At 42.4% G+C, this 19,005-nt stretch overlaps 1 protein-coding gene across 8 annotated transcripts in view; it reads left to right on the top strand.

The window, feature by feature from the left end:
* The window catches only part of ZCWPW2 (zinc finger CW-type and PWWP domain containing 2), a 163,247-nt gene that overhangs the window by 58,453 nt on the left and 85,789 nt on the right, over positions 1-19,005 (top strand). For all 8 annotated transcript variants that reach the window (XM_057491403.1, XM_057491400.1, XM_036886145.2 and 5 more), the window contains exon 3: positions 11,870-12,029. In XM_057491403.1, coding sequence (XP_057347386.1) covers positions 11,870-12,029 — 160 coding nt within the window. The remainder of the gene's footprint in view (positions 1-11,869; positions 12,030-19,005) is intronic.

The raw sequence follows: 19,005 nt of genomic DNA, 5'->3' as shown, positions 1-19,005 counted from the left end.
GTCTAAACCACAGTTTGAAAATAATAGTCATGTACTTCTTGGTAGGTATAAATACAAATGAAGTCAGACTTGAGCTTCAACTTCTAATGAGGGCAATTGCTATCTTACTAAAGGTCATTTCCACTGGATAAGAAATGTGTAAGACATCAGTCCCTTCATTATATATTTGCACTTCCCTTGAATGTTCTGTCAAATTTTTCCGTTTCCCCCCAAGTGAATTCCAACATCTGGTATCTGTTTGACCTTGTTGTATTTGTACATTTACGTTCCCACTGCCCACCGATTCTGAAAATGATCATATACTTTTCTTTTAATTCTGGTACCTTCCACTGGGTGCCTATACTCCCTCTTCACCTTTAAGCCCCCAAACAGCACTTTAGAATTTCTCTTCAATATGAAAGTGAAAAAATGCAATATAAAGTGTATGATGCTTTATCATTGTGGACAGCCTTGGGAGTCAAATGGAAGTAAAAGTGATAGAAAAAAATGGACATCAACTTTCTTCAATCACACCAGGTAGAGAAGATGATGGATGTAGCAGCTTGTCTTGCCAGTGGGTTTCAGCCCCGGGCAAGTTTACTGTGGATTCAATGTGACCAAAGAAATTGACAGCAAAACATTCTTGGGGTGAAAGAGTTATACCCAACTTTATTTCCAGGTGGCAGGTCAGTCACTAGAATCTCATCCACTCAGAGCAAGTCTGCATGCAGCAAGCTGGTCTCTGCCTCTAGGCCCCTGTGCCCGCACAGCCGTCCTCTGGGCCTCTCTGCCTGCACAGCCGTCCGCACAGCCATCCTCTGGAACTCTCTACACAGTCGTCCCACACAGCCTTTCTCTGGACCTCTGTCCTTGGTACTGCCACCACTCCAGCCTCTGCTCTGCTCTCCTGCAACCTTGCAGCCCTGCCACCGTGTAGTGCCCAGAGCACTGGGCGGAGCTCTTTATATATAGAGTCAAATTGCCCACAGGTTTGCAGTGAGCTAGTCAACCAGGGCCAGGTGAGATTCCTGGCCACAGGAACTCTCATTTTATCCACACTCCACCCCTCCAGGATTCTCTCCTCTCAATCCATGTGCTTTTAGTCCTCTGCAGTGGTCCCTGTGCAAGGAAGCTTGAACATTGTTCTCCAGCCTCTCCAGCAAAAAGTCTTGCAGACACACAGGCTGGACTCGTGGCTCTGTCTCTCACCTCTGCCTCTTTGGTTTTAATGGCTGGAACTGCTGCTCTGGTTTCAGTTGTTGCCATACCTCTAGTAAGATCCTATTTAGCTTCCCATCTAATTTCCTTCTATCTACTCCTGCCTGTATCAAATTAACCCACATCTGGGTCCTCGTAACCCTCACGGGGCCCCTCAAATTCCTCTTGTGAGTATCAGGTCTTATTGCGGGTTTTCGTTGCTTCAGCTACTGTATGTGTCACCTTGCATTTTGTAATCGCTGCCTCAAGGCAGGCTGCACTGTCAGGGAAGACAGCTTTCCCATCTCTGATCCCGAAAGAAGAATTCCATGCACCCCTAAGTCCCACGGCCACCGGCTCAGCCTGAGTATAGGGGTAGACCATAGAGTTCTCCACGACATGGGGAGGGGGCTGCTCCTCTCTTTGGGGGACTTTCAGCTGCTGGGTCTTTATTTTCTTTACAACCACTGGGCATGCTTTCAATACAGGAGGGGCCAGTGCCTCCGGCAGCACCCCTTCATCCTTCTCCAGCTCCTCCATTTCTGGGGCTGATGGCACCTTTCTCTCCACTCCCCCGAGTGCCTCCTCTGCTACTGTGCCTTGCAACAATGCCAGCTCAGTCTTCAGAAGGTCACTTACCTTCAGCTCAGTGCTTCACAGCTGACGTTCTCGTGCCACCTCTGCCTGTGCTTCCCTCAGGAGCTCATGTTTTTCCTTGATGGCCTCTTCCTCCTTCATGATACCTGGCAGTGCTGCCATCTCGTCTCCAAAGGCACCTTGCTGCCAGTGCTCTCCTGCTGCCTCCTCCCGCATCAAGGCCATCTCCTTCCTCAGGGAATCCACAGAAGTTTGCACCTCATGTTCTCATGCTGCCATTTCTTGGGTCTCCTCTGTAGACCTTTTTAATACTGTGAGAAGCAGCCAACCCACAGTCCCTGCTGCCTCCCGGGCACTCTGTTTCTCAAAGGATCTGCTTACTATACCAAGAGACACCCCTACTGCCTCAGGTGACACCTGCACTTTTCTCCAGTCCTGGGCTGGGGCCCAGTCCTCTAAGAGGCAAGCCACCTCAGACCACATACCCATTGGGGGACGATCCACTGTCTCCCCATTCACAGGGACAGCCCACTGAAGCGCTGCTCCCATAAGGGTAGACTGTCTTTTTCCTTGGTCAACGTGAACCCAGCCAACTTTCACCAATTGTCTTGCCAGTGGGTTTCAGCCCCGGGCAAGTTCACTATGGATTCAGTGTGACCAAAGAAATTGACAGCAAAACATTCTTGGGGTGAAAGGGTTATACCCAACTTTATTTCCAGGTGGCAGGTCAGTCAGTAGAATCCTATTCACTCAGAGCCAGTCTGCATGCAGCAAGCCAGTCTCTGCCTCTGGGCCCCTCTGCCCACACAGCCGTCCTCGGACCTCTCTGTCCACACAGCCATCCTCTGGGCCCCTCTGTCCACACAGCTGTTCTCTGGATCCCTCTGTCGACACCGCCGTCCCACACAGCCATCCTCTGGGCCTCTCTGCACAGCCATCCCATACAGCCTTCCTCTGGGACTGTCTGCACAGTCGTCCTGCACAGCCGTCCTCTGGGCCTCTGTCTTTGGCACTGCCACCACTCCAGCCTCTGCTCTGCTCTCCTGCAGCCTTGCAGCCCTGCCACTGTGTCGTGCGCAGAGCACTGGGCGGAGCTCTTTATATAGAGTCAAATTGCCCATAGGTTTGCAGTGAGCTAGTCAGCCAGGGCCAGGTGAGAATCCTGGCCACAGGAACTCTCATTTTATCCACACAGCTGGAGAGAAATCATTGTGTTTTCTGCATCTGTTGCCTTTACTTAGTTTTTCCTGCAGTTTGGTACATTCTGTTTTAGCCAAGATATACAGACTAGGAGCCAGATGATTCCATTGCACTACCTAAAGAAATTCTAAAGTACTCAGTTATTTGGAACATTTTATAAATCATCTTTAAAGCAGCATGCAATATTTTTCTATAACATGCTTTAAATAAAGGAAACTTTTTTATTGGCATATAATTCTTTTTCCTAGTTATCTCTATTTTTATTCATATTTCATAGAGTGATAATTTAAATTATATACTCTTGGGCCCAATAGGTTTGATGTAAAAAATAGTTGTATCACAATTTGTGTCAGAAAAGTAGCAGCTCGTATTACACATCATAACTCCAAAATATTTCCTTCTTTCATGTCTTTAGTGTTAGAAATCCTAAGACTGTTTTAAGCTGACCCGAGTAGGTACTACTTACAATTTGATACTGCTTGGCAATAATCCTTCTTTAAATGCTTTGAAGTACAAATCATGTAGTATTAAACATGAACCCCTTACATTTTACAAAGAGTTTAAACAAATGTAATGTAACAATAACAGTTTGGTTGCATTTAAAATAGTTGTTTATTTGGTAAAAGACCCACTGTTCCTTGATTTCTCATAAGTTTGGGGTCTCCATTGCAACTGACACTCATTCTTTCTCATTTGTCTCCTTCTTGAAGTCATCTTTTGAGTGGGTTCCTTCAGAAATGTAGATTTCCCAGTGGAGTTTAAAAGATAAACTCCATTCAAGTATTCATCTTAAGCATGGCCCAATAGGCCAATAGTCTGAATCAATTTGTAATGCTCTGATCCTTCCTCTTCCATGATCTAGGGCTTCCATGTAGAATTCTACCTTCCCTTCCCCTAGAGAGAGGTCCGAGAATCACTGGACTCTGTTCAGCATCCAGGAAATATACAGATACCTACTCCATTCTCACACTCCACCATCTCTGATGACTGTTATCATCGCCTCCTGGCGCCTATACTTGGGATTTGTCAACTTCCTAGAATCAGATTTTTTACATTAATAGTACAAAACGTGAAATGTTTTCTTTAGTTTACATTGTGTTGTTAATTTATGATCTGTAAAAGCTTTTATGTAGTTGGTTAAGACGTATATTTCTATATTTATGATTTTATAACTTAAATATCAACTGATAATTTAGAAGAGCAACAGTCCGTAGTCCTCAAATCCAAGCAATTTATGAATTTTGTGTTTTTCTGATTTCCAACTCTACAGAATTATATGATTTGTGTGCTTCCTTTAGGCTTTAAACTTATCTAAATATCTAATTTATCCAGTTTCTAAAGCACTGTCTAAATGAAGGGAAAAATTTTTGTATCACTTTTTTCTAATTCTAATTGTACCAATTATCTTACCTGGTTATAGTTATATTAGTTTGCAAGGTCTGTAACTCTGCAGGGAAAATAAGTTCCTGAGCCAAAATCAGTCAAAGGGAGAAATAAAGTGGAAGAAACCCGTTTATTGCTTACAAGCAGTCGTCTACTACTGCTTGCCCATGTTTCCCATGATGCGGGTGCAGAGAAAACAAAAAAATACCTCTCCAGTCCAGGTACCACTTGCTCTCCACCTGCCTTATAATCACCTCTATTGATATGGAGATGGACTACTTCTCTCCACCCTTTAGAAACACCTATTGATATGAAGATGGACTAAGGCCAGGCAAGAAATTCTGGAAATATTGCAGTTTTACACACAAACCGCCCCTCCAGAAATCTCATCTCACGATCTACTAGTTCCCCATCTTCTGCAGTACCCCCTGTGTGAGAAAACTGGAGTACTGTAACCAGACTAATAACATACAACAATAACAGCAATAAAATCACGATAATCCTCAAGAAAGAGGATCCAGCTAGGTTCAAAGTCCAATGCAGGTTAAGTCCATATCTTGCCGATTCCATAGGTGCCAGTAGCTGAACAGGTAGGGAGTTCAGAGCAATCATCACATGGCAGCTGCAGACAGGGGGTGGGTCCAGTCCACAGAGACTGTAGAAGAAAATAACCTTAAGGGCGATAAGATACATGTTTTAAAGACACCAGCATAGGCAAATCTTGTCCATCAGGTAGGATGCATGCGAGAGAGTGATCTTGTAATAGGACAGTGGCAGGAATGGAATCTCATCCTGGTCTAGTATACCAGACCTTCACCCACCTCCCTGTGGGAGTTACAGATGGGTCAATATACAAGGCTACAGGAGGTACATGCACTGACCATTAAGATAAAATAAAACAACCCCTTAAAATGCTCTTACTTCATAGCCGTTTTGGGTATACTACCATGATCTTTGGGGGTCATTCTACTTTTACTCCAGGAACACAAAGGAGACCAGCTTCCAGTCCTTTTCCTCAAGGTGCCAGAGGGGCCATCCATTGCTGGTCAAATGTCCAGGGCCATGTCCACTCAACAGTGTCTCCAGGGTTTAATGCAGAAGGGGCTGGCAGCAGGATGTTGCTCTGCTGGCCATATCCTGGCTTCAATAACTCCTCTTTGGTTTGCACATACAGTTGTGTAGGAGAGGCAGCAAGGTGTGTGAGCATGTCCCCAGAGCTCAAGGCTCCTATTTGGGGCTTCTCTTGGAAATGCCATAGCATTGTCCATAAGTGAACAGACCAGACCCATAGACTATTGGTGTCTGACTTCAGGCCAGATTTCAACAAATCATTGTACCTTGCTATCATACCTGTCCCAGTAGGGTTATATGGTACAGGAATCTTCTATTTTATCCCTAACTGCTGCACCCATTCTTGTAACACATGTCCAGTAGAGTGGGTACCTTGATTGCTCTCAATCACCTACGGCCAGCCATAAGCTGCAAAGAGATGCTGTAGGCCCCTTTTGGTCATTTGCTGATTTGCACAATGTGCAGAAAAAGCAGTCAGTAGTTCAGTAGCTGTGTCCACACAAGTCATGGCATACTGATACATTTCTGATACAGGCAGAGGCCCAATATAGTCTATCTGCCACCTGACAAAGGGTACTAGCCCCTTTACTATTATCCCATATTACTGTAGGACTCACTGTACTAAGTCCCTCTTAGAGCACACAAGGCCCTCCTTCTGGGCTCTGCTGACTTCTTCAAAGGTGAACAGCAAGCCCCACCGACAGGCTACAGTCTGTATTTTCTTTTGCCCCACATTCAACAAAAACCAATGTAACCATTGGGCCACATCAGAGGCAGGCTTTCCTTCTAGCAATGCACCTGGGCCAGTGTGTCTGCTTCATCAGTTCCTGGGGATGCCAAAGGCAAATGGCCAGTCACATGATATACGGTAACTGTCTTAGTCTGACCAGAGGCCCATAGGTCTTGCCACAGTTCTTACCCCCAAAGGGGCTGGTGACCAACCATCCAGTTGGCATGGTGCCATGTCAGTAGCCACAGGATCAAGCCCCTATAGATGGCCCAGCTGTCAGTGCAGGCCATTATAAGGGAGGGCTCCTGGGTGATCATGAGCCATACTGCCTGCAACTCAGCCCATTGACTGCTCTTCCCCTCTCCATCCATATTGTCTCAGTCTTAGGATGGAAAGCCACAGCCCTCCACTTTGGGGGCTGCCCATGACAGGAGCCATCTGTATACCAAGCATCTTCAGGTGTAGGGGTTTATCCCTCCTGATAAGGACTCTTGGCTACCAATGGCTTAAAAGCAAGTTCTTCCTGGTTTCCACTGGTATAGGTCACCTGCCCCAATAAGTGTTGGAGTTCTCCACTTAAGGGGCTAGTGGAGAGGGAGCTGTAATGCTGTAAATATGAGTCCCATTTGGCCAGTGTAGACATCTGTGCCATGTCACCCTTTGGCCTTTGGGTCCAGTCTTGCACCCACCCTGCGATGGGATAGGTGGTTATTACCTTGGTTGGAGCTGTTCCAGTAATGGACTCCATAGCCAGCAAGGCATGGTACACAGCAGTCAGTTGCTTACTATCAAGGTGTACTGGACCTCTGCTCCTTTCCATAGTTGTGACCAGAATCCAGTAGGTTGGTGGGTCTGTTCAATCTGTTGCCAAAGGCTCCATCCATAACCATCTTCGGGTATATGAACATCTAACTCACAGGGCCTTGAGGAGTCCATTACAGTCAAGCAGTTCAGCAGTGGTAAAAGCAACTACACATGTTTCCTCCCAGTCCCTCCTGATGCCCATTTGTACCAACCAGTTAAAGGCTTCAGAATGTGTGCCAAATGCAGGATAAACACTCTCCAGTAGCCCAAAAGACCCAAAAACTCTGTGTAATACTGTGTAATACTGCCACAATAGTAGCGGCAGAGAAAGCCTGGACCTTTTCTATGACTGCTTCTGGGATAACTTTAGTTTTACCTGACCAGACAAACCTCCAAGAACTTTACTGACAAACCATGGCCCTGAACCTTGGTGTGCTGTTCACAGCCAACCTTTCTCCTATAGATGTTATAGCAGTTGAGAAACTGCCCCTTCTAAATTGAGAAAGAATCAGATGTGAGCATGATATCATCAGTGTAGTGATATAGCCGCACCGTTTGCAGTTTCTTCCATGTGGCCAAGTCCTGGGCTTTAAGACTGTGACAAATGGTGGCAGCATCCCTGTGGAAGGACAGTGAATGTCCACTGCTGGCCTTCTCACATGATGGCGAACTGTTGATGACTTTTCTGTTCTATGTCAGTAGAGAAGAAAGCATTAACAAAGTCCACAACATGACGATACATCCCTAGTTCATGTCTGAGGGTGTCCATAAGGGCTGCTATAGAGGAGACAGCATCATACAAAGTGGGTGTTACTTAATTCAGTTCCCTGTAATCCACAGTCATATGCCAGGAGCTGTCTGCCTTTTTTACAAGACACACTGGGGAATTAAAAAGACTATGAGTGGGCTTTGTGATGCCCACATTCTCCAAATCCTGTACAGTTTCTCCAATTTCCTTGTGTTCCCTATTATATTGCTTAGTATTTGTCACCTGCTGAGGTACAGGCAGAGCTACAGGTGGGTGCTTAGCCTGTCCTCTCAGAACTTCCTTTACCACACATACACAAGTAATGTGCAATGGTCTGTAACCACACACCCTACAGGATATCCACCCCTAAAATATATTTAGAGTTTGGAAAAATGTACACAGTATACTCCTTTGAGAGTAAAAATCCACAGTGGGATTTGGGCTTTCTTCACTCTAATTTCCTTAGCTTCATAGCCATCTATCACAGCAGGGATCCCAGGAAAATGCTCATGGTTGCCATAAATCAGAACATTCAGCTCCTGTGTCCATCAATGCCAGGACACATTGGACACTCACCGGACCAGTAAATTGCTAATTTTCCATGTGGCCTCCAGTCCCTACTACATCCCCCAAAATGGGGGCCTTGACCCCATCCTCAGTCAAACCACAACACCCAGTCATCCTCCTGTGGGGGTTAGGGCCCAGGCAGAGCCTGAGTACTGCCCCCCAGGAAGTCTTGCCTGGATACAGGCCAGAAATGGGGCTTTGCCTCTGGCTTCTGTGTCCTGTACCTCAGCAGCTGGAACTGCTGCTCTGGCTTTAATTGGTGCCATAGTTCTAACAAGATCCTATTGGGTTGCCTAAGTTTTTCTTTCACTACCCCCACCTTTATCAAATCAACCTACATCTGGATCCTGCAGACCTTCACAAGGCCCTTTGCACCTCTCCTTTCAGTCGTAACCCATACTTCCTTCTGTGCTCTTATTGTTTCAACCTCCCCCATATCTGCTAAAGTACAAGTAGTGTCACTTATGGGTTGCTGTATGTTGGGCACAAGAATATTCAGAAGGGAAAAAAAAAAAAGAATGTTCAGTAGGGACCCAAAAAGAGATGGGGAGCTGTATGGAGCACCAGATTTCTCATTCCTATGGTGAACAACAACTCATCAGGGCCCTGGGGGTCCATATCATAGATGATATTTTTAATGCCCACTTCATGTAACACCTGCTGGAGCTCTGCATGTGTTTTCCAGCTAGTGGGTAAGTATGGTAATGCACCGATTAGGCCAGACTGCCCTGATGGCTGTTGCCAGCCAATACAGAAGCACCTGATTCCCGGTGGTGTGACAGGCACTTTGCAGCTGCTACCAGGGGGAAGGGTGAGTCATCAGGGTAGCCAGTCTACCCATTTCAGAATCCAAAATAACAATGTTTTCCACCCCCATATCCCAAAGCCAAAAAAGTCACGTAGGCAAAGGTTCCAACGGCTTCTGTGGAAACTAGATTCTTATATCCCCTAGCTCATCCTAGTATAGGGGCAGAGCATGGAGGGCTCCACAATGTGGGGAGGGGGCTGCTCCTCTCCCTGCAAAGCCCACAGTTGTTGCATTTTTATTTTCTTAATTACAACTGGGTGGACCTTTAATTCAGGAGGGTCTGGTACCTTGGGCAGTGACCTCATCAACAGTTTGGCCCCTGGCCCACCCCCTCATCCTCTCCTGATATCTCCTCTACCATCTCTGGGGCTAAAGGCACCACTCCTTCCCTCTTGGGAAGGCCTTCTGCAGTGCGGATTCTCCTGTTGCCTTCTCCTTCACTATTCACTTATCTTTCAGGAGTGTGACCTGACTTCTCAATAACTGTCTCTCTTTCTTAAGGGCATCCCCAGGTCAACGCCCAGCTCTTCCAAGAGACACCGAAGTGTGTCTCTCTCCTCAGTAACCCTTTCCAGTATCTTGAGAAACAAACATCCCACAATTCTGGCCACTACATGGCCACTCAGGGCCTCTAAGCAGTCTTCTGTCTTACGGAAGGCTAATTCCACAGCTTCCGGTGTCTCCACCCTTCCCTACTCCTGAGTAAGGCCCACCCTTCTAGGAGGTGCTTTCCTCTAAACCAAATCCCCACTAGGGGCTCCCCGAGTGGAAGCCCCATGGATAGGAGGCTTCCATGTGAAGCGGCACCCTCCACTGCTGCTGGAGGGAAGGGTGAATTGTCACCCCCCACCACAGCCACCACTGGGACCTCCCCACCATCCACAGCAGGGTTTCCAGGTACCTCCCCACCATCTCTAGGGGCAGCCCGCCCAAGTGAAGACATTTTGGTTTCAGAAGTCCTGCCAGTTGCCGCCACAAGTAACTCCAGGGGGGAATGCATCCCCAGCCTGGGGCAAATAACCTTTGAAGCAGAAATCAGTTAAAGGGAGCAATAAAGTGGGAGAAACCCGTTTATTACTTACAAGCAGTCTATTCCTACTCACCATATCTCTTGAGACCCAGCTGTCAAGGCCCAACCAATGCTCTTCCATCTAGGTGCATGCTGGCTCTCCACCCCCTTTGTAATCACCTACTGATATGGAGATGGATACTTCCCTCCACCACTTGGCAACACCTACTGATACGGAGATGGACTAAGGCCAGGCGAGAGATTCTGGAAATACTGCAGTTTTACCAATACCATAGCAAAGTTTCACCCACAGAGTGGCTTAAAAAAAACAAATTTATTTTCTCTCCATTCTTGGGCCTGAAAGTCTGAGATCAAGTTGTTAGCAGGGTGATTTCATCTGAAATCATGTGTTTTTCCCTCTGTACATATCTGTGTCCTGATCTCTTTTTATAAGGAAACTAGTCATATTGCATTAGGGCCCACCTTTTAACTTAGTTACTTCCTTAAAGACACTGTCTCCAAATACAGTCCCATTCTGATATACTGGCGGTTAAGACCTCAACATATTAATTGGTGAGAAAGGGCTAGGGGGCCTGGGGGGCACAATTCAGTCCAAAATGATGGCACTTTACAATATTTTAATTTGTCAGAAAATAATAATGTGTAAAGCACATGTCTATTTGAAGTTTGTAACAGCACAGTGAGGAGCCAGAGTTACAGCAAAGCCCGGTTACCCACTCAAGGCCTGTCCTCTGGCAGGAGGCAGAACTAGAGCCCATGTCTCCTCTTATTTGAACCTCACTATTCTTCTCACTCTGCCGTGCTGCAAACTGAAGTGGAAACTGACAGTTGTACAGATTTTTAAATGTTTGGGTATATTACATATGCATGTTTTGGATATCGATCTAGAAAATTCAGTCAGATTTCTACTGCATATTCCTTAGTCACAGCTTCCTGACCTTGCTGCCTTCCCTTCCTGCTTATTCTCATAACAGTAGGTCCAAATCTAGAATGACTAGTAAAATAGTTAATACATGATTGATGATGAATTTAGTCTGTTTTTGCCAAATGGAAAAATTAAGCATATCAGGGGATTTGTAGAGATTTATGTCATGAAAGAATACATCCCTGAAGACTTATTTTGTAAAAGGTAAATTTTATTTCAAGTACTGAGGATTTTTAGCAATTTGGTCATCTGCCAGTGGAGCAGATGGGGGGAAACAGAACAATATAGTACTGCTGTGCTCCATTTCTGCTTTTCTCACAGTAATTATAATCACCAGTGTTATCAGAGTCTGAGCTCCCAGTATCCCTTTGGCAGTCCTGGCTCAGGAAATGCCAGCTCTCTCCTACTGCGTCAGAAGACCTGTCAGGGGGTTAACATTTTATTAATTAATCATTCTGTTTGGTTAGAGTTGATTCAACGCTACCATGAATTTGTTGAATTTTTTTCTCTTATCTTTCTTATTAATAGTACCTAAATATCTCTTATAGGCCCTGGAGGTCATTCTTTGTCCTTCTAATCCCTTCTCCTGATAGAGTATGTATATCTTAAATATGGCACTATTCCACAGCTTTCTGTATCTACAAAGATATACCTGATTGTCTATATAAAGTGAATATCCTACTTTTAAAAGATGCAAGTACGAATATGTCTAAGTTCTGTGAAAGTTATTAAAATTCTAGGGAGAAAGTTTGACATGTGATTATGACAGATATATCAATGTTTGCCTTTTATAAAGCATCAAAGTAATTTTAAATATTTTCTTTTGAAAGTTGGCCGGGGATACTTTGCACTGATCCCTTTAAAGGCAAATACGTGACCTATGACTGGGATGGCAATGTTGAAGAGTATCATATAGAATTCCTGGGCTATCCCCATTCAAGATCATGGATAAATGCAACATTTGTTGGACATTATAGTATCACATTAAAGGTAGGTACACCAAAACTTTATTTTTCATGCACTTAAGTTATGGTCATTTTTGTCTCATATCCTGAAAGATATGTGATTATTTACTTTTATATTTCTCTAAAGAAAATAGTATATACTATTTTTTAAATCAAACATTTGTATTTTTAAAGAAGTTTTTTCAACTGAAGTATGGATAAAAAAATAGGTGTGGGTAGTTTTAAATTTTATTTTTCTAATGGTAATATAGTATAAACCACCTAAGGATTTACATAATCGCCTTTTGAAACTTTTAAGATTATCATTTGGTAATATTTTAATTATCTTGAGAAGATGCTAAGTTATAGTTCTAGTTTACAGGTAAATTTAACTATGGAATGCAACTAGATTTTGAGATTTCATACACAGAATATTTCATTATACTAACTTTTTCAGTATCTTTTTGACTATAAACTTTAAATCACACACTATAATTAATGAATAGACTGGATTCTCAGGTCAATGAAAATAGGTGAACCAGAACTATTTCCATGGGTTTGGTTTAATCTTTATCCATCAATTCAGTTATTCAGTTATCTGTGTCTGAATTGAATCTTTTCATTTCAAACCATGCTTTGATTAGAAATTTGATTAAAAAGTAGACGTCAGAGATGTGAATGGCTTCGACTCAGTTTGGATGTTGATAAGTATATATATTCAAATATACATGTAAGTGTATGTATATTAAGGCATTCCATTTTATCCATAGTATAAGGAAATTGTGGAAATCTGAGCTACGTTAGAATGGACTTTTACTAGATCTTTGGCATAAATAGTATCTTTGTTTGACTCAGCTTGAAATCAGTTAGAAGGGAAGGGTATTTTAGTAGAAATATTTAAGTATGGAATAATATACTTAGGTTCATTTCATGGTAACTGTGAGCCAGTCATCTTGATGTGAGGCACCTTCTCCACCCTGATATTTTGGGTGTGTTCCTAGGTACTTATGGCTGGTAACCGCAGAAGGCAGGAAGGGGTGTTCTTCCTTCTCTGCCCCCTCCCCTTTTCTAAAGGATGAGGAAACCTCCCAGCTTCTCATGAAGCAGACCTTCCCGTCTTAGACATTTGACAGTGTAGTAAATAGCAGGACATTCTTAAGAATTTCTATTTAAACATAAGTAAAAAATCAAAGTGTATTTTTTATAATTGTCTGAACTAGTATTACTCTCAGGATTTGAGTTCTATCAGAATTAACTGGTTGGTTAGTCTTATGCCGGTAAGCATACCAAAATCCCTGGGACAAGGAAAAAATCTGATGCAAAACATAGTCAAACTCAAGAATTAGGAGCTGTAAGTTTTAACCTTCTGAAGGCATTAAAGAAAACTTAGAAATTTTTGCAAAGACCATGACTTCGGGGCTGCTTGAATTAAGCAGGCCCCTGGTACAAGGATGAGAGCAGAAAAAAATAGTGTTAGTTTTCCTCGTCCTTCCCTAACTCCCGGGCTCTGGGCATAACTCACTGGGTGCCCTCAGGCCCTGGGGCAGGCTCTCCTTCTGTGTCCATTCCAGTTGACTTTCCTACAGTCTCTGCTCTGGTGCCTTTCTCTCTTCTTCTTCTTTGTGTGTTTTTCTTTACTTGCTCTCTTGGAGCTGACCTAATAGGGGTGCCTTCTTCTGTGGGTCTCATCATATAAGGCTGAAATTTTAGTTCCATTTTATCCCAGATTCAGCTGGTACATGCCAGACTGTCCTGCTGTGCTCTGATTCCCCACTCTGGCTCTTCAATGATAACCACTTGCCAGGAAGGGGAAATTCACAGTTGGTTGAAGTCTCATTGCCCCAGTCAACTCAAGAAACAAACAGGAAGGAGGTTGGCTCAGGAAGTACTGATAACTAAAATAGAAAAATCATAAAGATACATATGAGAAATTGGTTGAAAATGAATAATTTCAAACTATGTATTACCTAGGGATAGCTGAGATTTCCCTGTCCTTTGGAGATGGAGATACTATTGATTCCAACTTATAGTTTTATTGCTAGACTTCCCAGGGGATTTAATATTTTATGGTCCTTTCCGCACTGGAGCTCCTACATCCTCACATGCTGTCTCTACACTGTACCACATTGATCCAGATCTTAAATTCATACCCACTGTATGGCCCATAGAAATGAGATCACTTACACAAAATTAATGTATAGTAGACAACATAGACTTTCTTTTTTTTTTTTTTAATTTTATTTTGGTATCATTAATCTAAAATCACATGAAAGACATTATGTTTACTAGGCTCCCCCCTTCACCAAGTCCCCCCCACATACCCATTCACAGTCACTGTCCATCAACATAGTAAGATGCTGTAAAATCACTACTTGTCTTACCTGTGTTATACAGCCCTCCCCGTGCCCCCCACAACACTATACATGTTAATCGTAATGCCCCCTTTCTTTTTTCCCGCCCTTATCCCTCCCTTCCCACACGTCCTCCCCAGTCCCTTTCCCTTTGGTAACTGTTAGTCCATTCTTGGATTCTGTGCTTCTGCTGCTGTTTTGTTCCTTCAGTTTTCTTTTATTCTTATACTCCACATATGAGTGAAATCATTTGGTACTTGTCTTTCTCCACCTGGCTTATTTCACTGAGCATAATACCCTCTAGCTCCATCCATGTTGTTGCAAATGGTAGGATCTGTTTTTTTCTTATGGCTGAGTAATATTCCATTGTGCACATGTACCACATCTTCTTTATCCATTCATCTACTGATGGACATTTAGGTTGCTTCCATTTCTTGGCTATTGTAAATAGTGCAGCAATAAACATAGGGGTACATCTGTCTTTTTCAAACTGGAGTGCTGCATTCTTAGGGTAAATTCCCAGAAGTGGAATTCCTGGGTCAAACAGTATTTCTATTTTGAGCATTCTGAGGAACCTCCATACTGCTTTCCACAATGGTTGAACTAGTTTACATTCCCACCAGCAGTGTAGGGGAGGTTCCCCTTTCTACACAACCTCGCCAACATTTGTTGTTGTTTGTCTCTTGGATGGTAGCCATCCTTACTGGTGTGAGATGATATCTCATTGTGGTTTTAATTTGCATTTCTCTGATGACAAGCGATGTGGAGCATCTTTTCATGTGTCTGTTGGCCATCTGAATTTCTTCTTTAGAGAACTGTCTATTCAGCTCCTCTGCCAATTTTTTAATTGGATTATTTGCTCTTTGTTTGTTGAGGTGTGTGAGCTCTTTATATATTTTGGATGTCAACCCTTTGTTGTATCTGTCATTTATGAATATATTCTCCCATACTGTAGGATACCTTTTTGTTCTACTGATGGTGGCCTTTGCTGTACAGAAGCTTTTCAGCTTGATATAGTCCCACTTGTTCATTTTTGCTTTTGTTTCCCTTGCCCGGGGAGATATGTTCAAGAAGAGGTCACTCATGTTTATGTCTAAGAGATTTTAGCATATGTTTTTTTCTAAGAGTTTTATGGTTTCATGACTTACATTCAAGTCTTTGATCCATTTCAAATTTACTTTTGTGTATGGGGTTAGACACTGATCCAGTTTCATTCTCTTACATGTAGCTGTCCAGTTTTGCCAGCACCATCTATTGAAGAGACTGTCATTTCCCCATTGTATGTCCATGGCCCCTTTATCGAATATTAGTTGACCATATATGTTTGGGTTAATGTTTGGAGTCTCTATTCTGTTCCATTAGTCTGTGGCTCTGTTCTTGTGCCAGTACCAAATTGTCTTGATTACTGTGGCTTTGTAGTAGAGCTTGAAGTTGGGGAGTGAGATCCCCCCCACTTTATTCTTCCTTCTCTGCATTGCTTTAACTATTCGGGGTCTTTGGTGTTTCCATATGAATTTTTGAACTATTTGTTCCAGTTCATTGAAGAATGCTGTTGGTAATTTGATAGGGATTGAATCGAATCTGTATATTGCTTTGGGCAGGGTGGCCATTTTTACGATATTAATTCTTCCTAGCCAGGAGCATGGGATGAGTTTCAATTTGTTAGTGACCTCTTTAATTTCTCTTAGGAGTGTCTTATAGTTTTCAGGGTATAGGTCTTTCACTTCCTTGGTTAGGTTTGTTCCTAGGTATTTTATTCTTTTTGATGCAATTGTGAATGGAATTGTCTTCCTGATTTCTCTTTCTGTTAGTTTATTGTTAGTGTATAGGAAAGCCACAGATTTGTGTGTGTTAATTTTGTATCCTGCAATTTTGCTGAATTCTGATATTAGCTCTAGTAGTTTCGGAGTGGAGTCTTTAGGGTTTTTTATGTACAATATAATGTCATCTGCAAATAGTGACAGTTTAACTTCTTCTTTACCAATCTGGATTCCTTGTATTTCTTTGTTTTGTCTAATTGCTGTGGCTAGGACCTCCAGTACTATGTTGAATAACAGTGGGGAGACTGGGCATCCCTGTCTTGTTCCCAATCGCAGAGGAAAAGCTTTCAGCTTCTCACTGTTCAGTATGATATTGCTGTGGGATTATCATGTATGGCCTTTATTATGTTGAGGTATTTGCCCTCTATACCCATTTTGTTGAGAGTTTTTATCATGAATGAATGTTGAATTTTGTCAAATGCTTTTTCAGCATCTATGGAAATGATCATGTGGTTTATGTCTTACTTTTTGTTGATGTGGTGGATGATGTTGATGGATTTTCTAATGTACCATCCTTGCATCCGTGAGATGAATCCCACTTGGTCATGGTGTATGATCCTTTTGATGTATTTTCGATTTCGGTTTGCTAATATTTTGTTGAGTATTTTTGCATCTACGTTCATCAGGGATATTGGTCTGTAGTTTTCTTTTTTGGTGGGGTCTTTGCCTGGTTTTGGTATTAGGGTGATGTTAGCTTCATAGAATGAGTTTGGGAGTATTCCGTCCTCTTCTATTTTTTGGAAAACTTTAAGGAGAATGGGCACTATGTCTTCTCTGTATGTCTGATAAAATTCTGAGGTAAATCCATCTGACCTGGGGATTTTGTTCCTTGGTAGTTTTTTGATTACCACTTCAATTTCGTTGCTGGTAATTGGTCTGTTTAGATTTTCTGTTTCTTTCTGGGTCAGTCTTGAAAGGTTGTATTTTTCTAGGAAGTTGTCCATTTCTCCTAGGTTTCCCAGCTCATTAGCATATAGGTTTTCATAGTACTCTGTAATAATTCTTTGTATTTCTATGGGGTCTGTCGTGATTTTTCCTTTCTCATTTCTGATTCTGTTGATGTGTGTTGACTCTCTTTTCCTCTTAATAAGTCTGGCTAGAGGCTTATCTATTTTGTTTATTTTCTCAAAGAACCAGCTCTTGGTTTCATTGATTTTTTGCTATTGTTTTATTCTTCTCAATTTTGTTTATTTCTTCTCTGATCTTTATTATGTCCCTCCTTCTGCTGACCTTAGGCCTCATTTGTTCTTCTTTTTCCAATTTCGATAATTGTGACATTAGACCATTCATTTGGGATTGTTCTTCCTTCTTTAAATATGCCTGGATTGCTATATACTTTCTTCTTAAGACTGTTTTTGCTGTATCCCACAGTAGTTGGGGCTTTGTGTTGTTGTCGTTTGTTTCCATATATTGCTGGATCTCCATTTTAATTTGGTCATTGATCCATTGGTTATTTAGGAGCATGTTGTTAAGCCCCCATGTGTTTGTGAGCCTTTTTGCTTTCTTTGTATAATTTATTTCTATTTTTATGCCTTTGTGGTCTGAAAGGATTTCAGTCTTTTTGAATTTACTGAGGCTCTTTTTGTGGCCTAGTATGTGGTCTATTCTGGAGAATGTTCTATGTGCACTTGAGAAGAATGTGTATCCTGTTGCTTTTGGATGTAGAGTTCTGTAGATGTCTATTAGGTCCATCTGTTCTAGTGTGTTGTTCAGTGCCTCTGTGTCCTTACTTATTTTCTGTCTGGTGGATCTGTCCTTTGGAGTGAGTGGTGTGTTGAAGTCTCCCAAAATGAATGCATTGCATTCTATTTCCTTCTTTAATTCTGTTAGTATTTGTTTCACATATGTTGGTGCCTCTGTATTGGGTGCATATATATGTATAATGGTTATATCCTCTTGTTGGACTGAGCTCTTTATGATTATATAATGTCCTTCTTTATCTTTTGTTACTTTCTTTATTTTGAAGTCTATTTTGTCTTATACTAGTATTGCAACACCTGCTTTTTTCTCTGTTGTTTGCATGAAATATCTTTTTCCATCCCTTGACTTTAAGTCTGTGCATGTCTTTGGGTTTGAGGTGCGTCTCTTGGAAGCAGCATATGGATGGATCTTGCTTTTTTATCCATTCTATGACTCTGTGTCTTTTGATTGGTGCATTCAGTCCATTTACATTTAGGGTGATTATTGAAAGGTATGTACTTATTGCCATTGCAGACTTTAAGTTTTTGGTTACCAAAGGTTCAAGGTTAGCTTCTTTACTATCTTACTGCCTAACTTAACTCGCTTATTGTGCTATTATAAACACAGTCTGATGATTCTTTATTTCTCTCCCTTCTTATTCTTCCTCCTCCGTTCTTCATATGTTGGGTGTTTTGTTCTGTGCTCTTTTTAGGAGTGCTCCCATCTAGAGCAGTCCCTGTAAGATGCCCTGTAGAGGTGGTTTGTTGGAGGCAAATTCCCTCAACTTTTGCTTGTCTGGGAATTGTTTAATCCCTCCTTCATATTTAAATGATAATCGTGCTGGATACAGTAGTCTTGGTTCGAGGCCCTTCTGTTTCATTGCATTAAGTATATCATGCCATTCTCTTCTGGCCTGTAATGTTTCTGTTGAGAAGTCTGATGATAGCCTGATGGGTTTTCCTTTGTAGGTTACCTTTGTTTTCTCTTTGGCTGCCTTTAATACTCTGTCCTTGTCTTTGATCTTTGCCATTCTAATTATTATGTGTCTTGGTGTTGCCCTCCTTGGATCCCTTGTCATGGGAGTTCTGTGTACCTCTGTGGTCTGAGGGGCCATTTCCTCCCCTAGTTTGGGGAAGTTTTCAGCAATTATTTCTTCAAAGATATTTTCTAT

Source organism: Manis pentadactyla, chromosome 14 (assembly GCF_030020395.1).
Source record: "Manis pentadactyla isolate mManPen7 chromosome 14, mManPen7.hap1, whole genome shotgun sequence".
Taxonomy (NCBI): domain Eukaryota; kingdom Metazoa; phylum Chordata; class Mammalia; order Pholidota; family Manidae; genus Manis; species Manis pentadactyla.
The sequence above is the reverse complement of the archived record's forward strand: the minus strand, read 5'-3'. Positions and strand labels throughout refer to the sequence as shown.